At 64.5% G+C, this 8,412-nt stretch overlaps 1 protein-coding gene across 2 annotated transcripts; it reads left to right on the top strand.

Annotated features, from left to right (window-relative positions):
• Nucleotides 1–2,402: 2,402 nt before the first annotated feature.
• ANKRD34C (ankyrin repeat domain 34C) lies at nt 2,403–8,367 on the top strand. 2 transcript variants are annotated; one of them, XM_074601191.1, is made up of 3 exons: nt 2,403–2,822; nt 3,646–3,863; nt 4,725–8,367. In XM_074601191.1, exon 3 carries the CDS (start codon nt 4,773–4,775, stop codon nt 6,363–6,365), a length of 1,593 nt encoding a protein of 530 aa, XP_074457292.1. In that variant the 5' UTR covers nt 2,403–2,822; nt 3,646–3,863; nt 4,725–4,772; the 3' UTR covers nt 6,366–8,367. The 2 variants fall into 2 exon arrangements, with proteins under 2 accessions (XP_074457292.1, XP_074457293.1); XM_074601192.1 differs by having other exon boundaries at nt 3,643–3,863.
• Nucleotides 8,368–8,412: the final 45 nt, after the last annotated feature.

Genomic DNA, 8,412 nt, shown 5'->3' with positions numbered 1-8,412 from the left:
GCCACCGGAGCCAAGAGCAGGCAGCCCGGCCACAGCAGCCCCTCTCCATCCGGGCAGCCGGAGCTCATCCCTTCCTGCTGGGAGCCGGGGCATCTCCCACCCCGCCGACACCGGGAAGCCAGTGAGTTCAGGCTGGCGGAGCAGGAAAGCAAACCTTCAGGTCTGAACACGGGCAAGGAGAGGTCACTCCTGCTCTCCAGCCAGGCCCAGCCCCGGCAGCGCCGCAGCCACTTGGGCAGCGAGCGGGAGAGCCCGGCACTGCAGCTGGGGCTCTGACCCAGGGACCGTAACTCATGGGAACGGCAAAGTTCACGGATGAGGGAGGGCTGCTTGCAGGTCAGGGGGTGTCAGCTCCCCTTTGCTTGTTGCCGACACTCCTAATTAAGAGGAGAGCAACCAGGAGGAGTAATTGGAGCCTGGAGAAGGTTGTGTGTGACTCTCAGCACCTCAGCACCCCTCTGCCTCCAGCCACGGCCAGCCCACTCCTTGCTACAGCTCAACGCTGCACGCTGGGGGCAAGCGACCCCCCCAGTTTGAAACAGCCCCGACAAACCTTTCCATGAAGCTGATGGCAGATCTCCTGCCCTCCAGGACGTGGCCAGCCCCGGCACTGCAGAGAGAAGCCAAGGCGGGAGATGGGACCCCTCAGCACCCGCCTGAGGGGCCGGTTTCCACCTGCCTGGGGCAATTTCTGCCATCTCAGCCTGTGCCGGGGCTGCAGCTCCTCTCCCCGGTGACCCAACCCCAAGTCCTAAGGCAAAAGCAGGGCAGACAAAACGCTTTTTGGTATTTCATAAATTAATTATAAATTGCCAGGCATTTATGTAATCCCACGTTACAGAAGTGTGTTGGTTCTAAATTTGTTTTGGGGTGGGTTTTTTTTTTTTTTTAAGTCCAGCTTTTCTACAAATAATCTGGTGTGTGTGCATGCATCTGAAAATGAATAGACAAACACACGCATTTTCAGGGCTTCTATGGCCAGTGTAAGAAGCTACTGAGAAGTCTCTGCCTTACTGGAGCTAACAAGGAAGCTGCCATAAGGTTTTCCTAAATGTTTGCTAGCGTAACAAAACCTACTTCATTTCTCTGTGAGCTCTGATTATTATTATTATCATCTTTTATCAAAGAAGGTTGCAATTTTAGACTGTATTTTAGTAATCACAAGAGAAATTTCCCCTAATGTTAATCTAATCTAAGAGAGTGCTATGAGAAATACCGTTACAGCCAGCAGTAGTTGGGTAAATTACAGAGCCATGTGTAACTCTGCGTTTATTGTGCATTTATGACCATTTCCCCACCTTCCACCTAATTACCTGTTTCTGCTGGGACCAGTCCTAAAGAGACAATCTTCCCAGCAGCCGCGGAGTAAAATGGGCTGGAGACTGCAGAAAAGCGGTTTTCTGCCTGGGTGAGGGATTCGGGGACCGGAGAGGCCTGCGCAGGGAGAGCAGAAGACCACTGGTCCCAGTAACTTCCCACTGCCATCAAGGGGAGGTTTGAGCCCCAGCGAGCAGTACGCAGGGACTCCGGCTTCCCCCCGCACCGAGCACTCGGGTACCCCAGATGCACACTCAGACCACAGGGTCACTGACATCGGAGGGGACCTCAGCGGGTCTCCAAGCAGGGTTGGCTGTGGACTCAGACCAGTTTGCCCACAGCTGGGTCCCACTGGGTCCAGAAACCCTCCGCTGGCGGAGGCAGCACAGCCCCCCAGGGAGCCCCCACCAGTGCTGGGGGGTCCTCGCAGTGATACCTGGGCACCGTAACACCCGTGGGGAGTGCAGCACAGCAGCAGGCACAGGGGCACTGGCAGCACACGCGCACCAGTGTGCGTCCACCCCCAGCGCCTGGGCACACATGGCACCAGGGAACACGTGTGGCACAGCTCCCCCCCCACTGCACGTGGGCACATGGACACACGGGGACATGGGCACCCCCCGCACACGCACACACCCTTGTGCATGGGCACACACGCAAATGCACACGCGCAAGGACATACGGACCTGGACACACAGATGCAAGGATGCCACCCACAGAGGGACGCACGCCCACAGCACACCCTCGCAGCCAGACGCCCGGCACACCCCCCCACGGCAGCACACGCAGGGCTCTGTGCCCGTCACACACACGCACAGGGACACACCTGGCACACACATGGGGACACACACACACACACACCCCCCGCACACCGGCACGGACACAGACACCTCCGACGTGTGCACACACCCCACACACACCCCCCCCGCACGCACACACACTCACCCCCACGGACCTACAGCCCGCACACGGACACCCGCGCACCTCCCACCCCGCACACACCCCACACACCCCCCCCCCCCGCTCGCGGCCGGACACACACCCCCGCACCCCCTCCGCCGGCGGGCAGGGACACAGACCCCCGCCCCCGGACACCCCCGCCGGCGGGCAGGGGGACGCACCCCCGCAGCGCACGGACACCCCCGCCCCGCCGCTCCCCTCACCCTCCCGGGGGCGGACGCGCCGCCCCCCGTCCCCGCGCAGCCCCGGTGCGGGCCGGGCAGCGGGTGACGCAGCCGCCCGGAGCGCACATAAGGGACGATGCGGGCGGGGGCGCCGGGGCGGCCGCAGGGGTAGCCCGGCACCGGGCGCCGGCACCCCGCCATCAGCACCGCGGACAGCGGGAGCGGGGCGGCCCCGGCGGGGGGGGGCACCGGCCCCGGGGTCCCCGTTCTCCCTCCGGTGCCTCCGCGGAGCCCGGCGGGACGGGACGAGGCGGCTGCCCCCGGGCCGGGACCCTGCGGCGGCAGCGCGGAGCGGGGGACGCGACCGGCGAGGAGGCGGAGGTGAGAGCCGTCAGGGGGGGACTCTAACCCGGGCCCCCCGGGGGGAAGGGGCAGCTCACGGACAGGGCTGCGGGGAGGGGGCTGGGGGGTGACGCCCCCCGTGCGAGCAAGTCCCGGAGCTGCAGATCCCCGTCCGCCGGGGCACGGAGGGGACGGGCAGAGCAGCTTGTGCGTGCCCCGGGGGGGGCCTGTTGGGGGGCCCGAGGAGCGCAGGCTGCCCAGGGCTCCGGAGCGACCCGGGCAGGCTCGGCCGGGCCCCCCGCAGGTGGGGGTGCTCCGGGGAAGGGACGGGCACGGCCCGGGGAGGGAAAACTGCAGCTCAGGGCTGGGCAGGCAGCAAGGGGCAAGGAGAGCGTGGGGCAAGCGGGCAGCAGGGCCCCCGGCCACGCCGGCAGTGGGTCTGTGTCTGCGCCTCTGTGGTGTTTCCATGGTGCTGGGCATCTGCTGGTGCCTCCAGTGCAGCCCCGAGCCGCTACCTCTGCGGTGTGCACCAAGCCCACCAGGTCTCGGAGCTGCAGGGGACGGGTGGTGGTATTCCTCAGGGACACAAGGCGCTTGGGGTGCGTAGCGTGGCTGTGGAGCGATGCTCGGGGGCCTTACCTGGCTGAATTTCCCGTGGCCAGCCCAGGCCAGGCTGTGGCAGGGAAGCACTTGCCAGCAGAGACGATGCCTGTTGATCCTCCTGAGCTGGTGCTGCTGCAGAGACTGCCGTGAGCAGAAGCTGCTCTCACAGCACTCTCCTGCACGAGTGGCTCACACCACCGAGAAGCAGCGTGGGGCTACGGACAGCATGACCGCAGCTGCTTCGCATTTCCTTCAGCAGTGGGGAAGCAAAGTCCGTGGCTCCAGACCAAGAAGTGCTGGGAGATGCTCACGTTGTCTCCAGTGGGCTCTGCCTTACCGCCTGAGAGACCTGGAAGACGCAGTGGAAACCATCTCAGCATCAGGACCAGCCCGATTTCTCTGGCACTTGGGGAAATGGGCTGCATCCAGGCAAACGCCAGTGTGGCTACTGGGCAAGCAGAGCTGGAAAAGAGCGAGGCAAGATGAACTGAGACCTATTGCTGAGGCTGCTTCACAAGGAGGGGCAAGCCCCAAGCTGAGGGTGACCACGAGACAGGCTGGGGGCGAGACCTCACGAGCAGGGCAGGGATGAGCCAGTGACAGGTCCCACCAACAGCAATCATCAGGCCAGGGCAAGGTGGCAAGTCAGGTCCCAGGTCAATGAGGAAAGCCCAGTGGACAAGTCTGGTCTGACGGGTGGATGGAGCCTCAGGCACCTTCAGAGCTCAAACCAGCACTGGGGGCCTGGGCCAGCATTTAAATAGAGCCCCCAGCCCCGGGGCAGAGGGAGGGCGGGTCCTGGGGGTCTCAGCTGAGGCTGCTCAGGCCAATTAAGGGTAATTGGTGCCCTCAGGGCCCTGGCAGCCACGTCCTCTGGAACAAAGGGAGCGCAGAGGCTCCATGGCCGATCGGAAAACGCACTCTGTGCTAAAGACGAGATTATTGAGAGGGGGCCAACGCCATGGAGCAGATGCGCAGTACGGCGGTGAGAAGGCAGGGCTGAGGCAGCTCCCCGCTGGCAAAGATCAGCCCTTTCTCCCCAGGGGACCCCAAGGAGACCAGGCCTTTGCTCCCGCGGCCACTCCCCTGCCTTGCACCCCCCCGGCACCCCCTGGGCAGCAGTGGACCCCGTGTGCAGGGGGCTGTGGGCGCTGCCCACGGGCAGGGGGGATGGCTTGGGGGGGCTCCTGGTGCCACAGAGTGGGGTGGACGGGCTCAGGGACGTGGTGGGATGTGGAGCGGTGCCAAGAGCATGAACCCCCCCCGAGGAAGGCAGGGCAAGGTGAGAGCCGGGGCTGAGGAGCAAGCCTCATCTCTCCTTCACGGTTCCTTCCGCAGCTGCCGGCCGACGTCGCCTTTGCCCACCAGTAAGCGGCGGCCGGTGCCATGGATGAAGTGACGGAGCTGGAGGTGGGGGGGAACTCCCTCCTGAAGGCAGTGTGGCTCGGCCGGCTCCGGCTGACCCGGCTGCTGCTGGAAGGGGGGGCTTACATCAACGAGAGCAACGAGAAAGGAGAGACTGCCCTGATGGTGGCCTGCATCACCAAGCACGTTGACCAGCAGAGCATCAACAAGGCCAAGATGGTGAAGTACCTGCTGGACAACAGAGCCGACCCCAACATCCAGGACAAGTCTGGGAAAACAGCCCTCATGCACGCCTGCATCCGCGGCGCCGGGGGGGACGTGGTGTCCCTGCTGCTGGAGAACGGGGCAGACCCCAGCCTGGAGGACCACTCGGGAGCATCCGCTCTGGTCCACGCCATCAACGCTGACGACAAGGACGTGCTGCAGCACCTCCTGAACGCCTGCAAAGCCAAAGGGAAGGAGGTGATCATTATCACCATGGACAAATCGGCCTCTGGCACCAAGACCGCCAAGCAGTACCTGAATGTTCCCCCCTCGCTGGAGTTCAAGGAGAGGGCCCCCCCCGAGGGGTGCACAGCACCCTCCAGCGCCCACCTGAAAAATCCCGTCTCGGCACCTTCCCCCGCTGAGGAGAGCGGCGTTTTCAGCCCGCACCCGTCGCACCCCGGGGACGGTCCCTCTGCCAGGGCGGCCGCCGAGCCCCCCTCCCCGGGCCGCAGAGCCAGCGCGGCCAGGAGAGCCCGCCTGCCCCAGCTGAAGCGGCTGCGGTCAGAGCCCTGGGGTCTGGTCGCACCCTCGGTGCTGGCGGCCTCCGCGCACCGCGACGACACGCAGGTCTGCGCCGACGACGAGGTGATCATGGGCATCGGCGACCTCTCGCTCTCCAAAAAGGCCCCCCTCGCCCGGAGCAGCAGCAGCAAGGGCAAGGACCCCTCTCTCTTCCCCCCGGTAGACGAGCAGGCTTTGAGGACGCCGCCAGCCTCTGGGCCACTGCCGAGGAAAGCAGGCTACGAGAAGAGCCAGCCCACCCACCAGCGCCTGCCCCGCAGGAGCACTGTCCCCGAGGAGCCGGAGAGCGTCGGCCCCGCTGCCGCCGGCTCGGCCGCGGCCATGGACACGCTGCACTGGCGGAGGCTGGGAGCCGAGCACTACGACTGCGACCCCCAGCTCTCCGGCGTCCCTAGCCCGGCGGAGGCGGGGAAGGTGCCGTCGGAGCGGAGGAAGCTCAGCGGGTCCCACCTGGCCTTGCTGGGCGGCTCCCGGGAGTCCCTGGACAGCATCGCCCGCACCTCGCCCGGGACCGCCCGGCGCCGACCGCCCGGCTTGCTGGAGAGGCGAGGGTCCGGCACCCTGCTGCTGGACCACATCTCCCACACGAGGCCAGGATACCTGCCCCCCCTCAACGTGAACCCCAACCCCCCCATCCCCGACATCGGCTCCAACAGCAAAACCCCCTCTCCGCTCGCTGCTGGCCTGAAGTCCCTGGTGCCCGTCGCTCCCAGCTCGCCCTGGCGGGGCGACTTGAGAGCCAAAAGGAAGCTTCTCCGGAGACACTCCATGCAAGCGGAGCAGATGCGGCAGCTCTCCGATTTCGAGGAAATAGCGGCCCAGTAGCCATGCCACCGTTTGCTTCCCAGGAAGGTCACCAAACCAGTGCTGTCCCTGCAGAAACGTGACGGTTCCCTCACAGAGCGGTCGCTCGGCCCCGGGGAAGCGCTGGCGGCCGTGGGGGTCAGATCTGTGCCCGGGGGGGGAATCGGGGGGTTCCTGCTCCCACTTGCCAGACCTGTAGGGGGAGCCCGGGCATCCAGCCCAAACAGCCGGAGTCTCTCTTGCGTTCTTCGTTCACCTCGACCTTTCCCCGGGAGGAGGTGGTACCTGGGAGATCGACCCCAGGCCATCTGGGATCGTCACCCTTCGCACCAAGGCTCCGGCCTGCAGCTCCCCTATTCCTCATTAGTTACAATCCGCTTTTCTTCCATCCCGCCGGTTCTGACACCAAAACCCGTCCGGAGCCCCGCGCCAGGGGGCTGGTGTGTTTGTGAAGTGCCTACCAGGAAGGAGAGGAGGTTAATGCTGCAGGGGGTTGGAAGAGCAGAAACCCCCCTCCCCAGCCACTGAATGTATCGGTCCCTCGCCGCGCTGGAGAGGGAGACAATTCTCCGCCTCAGAGATTCCCAAGCGCTTTGAAACTCCGGAGGCTGAGCTAAACCCGTTACTGCTGCAACCCGGCGCCTTCGGTGGGCCTGGATCGGGAACGGGTTCGTCTCTGTCTCTGAAGCGACCGAGGTTCGGGGGTATTTCCCACCGCACTGAGCAACTCCGAGCACCAAATTCCTGGGTGGGGAGCGCTCCCAGCCTGCCTGCGCAGGAGGTTCTGCCAAGGATGGGGGAGCAAGGACGCCACGTCGCCGAGGATGGCACGTGGTGAGCGTCAGGGGTTGGTCCCAGCAGAGGAAAGCTGCAGGCTCAGCACCGCAGCCAGGACGAGGGACCCAGCACCCAGCCCTGCAGACGGGGGACCCAGCGCCCCGCCGCGGGACTGCGCCTGCACCAGCAGCACGTGGCAGCTTTGCAGCATCAGGGCAGCGAGACCGTGCACCGCTGGACCCCCCCTTCCACCCCCACGGCCCCGGCCCCAGCCCAGCCAGGCACAGGTGGGTGGTGGGGTGGCTCCTCACCCCTCGCTCCGTTGGGACGGGGGGCTGGATGTGCGCTGTAGCTGCCGTCGGTCTCAGCCAAACCCACCCCACAGAGCCGGCTGTGGAGAGAAACCAGCCCTCGGCCCTGTGCCGCCGGCTCGGCGGGTGTTTCGGATCTGCAGCCGACCCCGAACGTGGTGCCGCTTGTGCAAGGCCAAGCGAGAGCATCGCCTGTGAGGTTACTGAGGGAAGCCTCACGTGCCCTGACGCCCACCGCACGGGCAGCGGGGCTTTGCCACGCAAGTGGCAGCAGTGTCGCCCTGCCGGGGCTGGTGTCGGGGTCTGCCCTCGTCTCCATCAGCCCAGCTCGCGCTTCCATCCGCCCCTCAAAACTGCTGGCGACCAGCCGGCTCCGTGCCCAGGGCAATTGCCCTCTTTCTCCAGGCTGTTGCAAAGCTTTGTACAGTTCCTGCACAGAGCAGCGTCGCAGTTTGGTGTGAACTGCACAGGAATGTTCTCTGAAAGTGCATTTTAGATTTAAATATGCTATTTAGAGTAAAAGTGGGTTTATATTTTTACAGCCTTAAAGTTTATACTTTCTGCAGGTCAAATGTCTTATATATTGAATTTCAGGCCTATTTTCCCTATAACAGTGACGTTTGTCTTATATTTCGTAGCGTGCAATTTTAAATCCTGTAGTCCACCTTTTCCGTTCACTTCTAAATATTCCGATGTTTTGCGTTTGTCCTTTTTTTTTAAGCACCGTTTGGGGCCTTCGTCGGGCGCTGGGAGAGGGGACGCGGCTGGGGTGAGGAGGGTGCCGCGTTCTGCGCGTGGGAGCGGGCAGCGCCAGCGGCGCGGGGCTATTTGGGTGGGTTTATTGCCCCCGGCGCGCGGTGGCGGGGGATGCCGTGGGACGGCGTGGATTTCGTATGTCATCGCGGCGTTCGTAAAGAGCTCGGCGTGGGCCTGAGCCCCGCCGTGCGGGGTCCCGGCCGTGCTCGGCTCCCGCTGCCGGG

Source organism: Larus michahellis, chromosome 9 (assembly GCF_964199755.1).
Source record: "Larus michahellis chromosome 9, bLarMic1.1, whole genome shotgun sequence".
In the NCBI taxonomy this organism is placed as follows: Eukaryota; Metazoa; Chordata; class Aves; order Charadriiformes; family Laridae; genus Larus; species Larus michahellis.
Note: the sequence above shows the minus strand (reverse complement) of the source record. Positions and strands in the feature narration are given on the sequence as shown.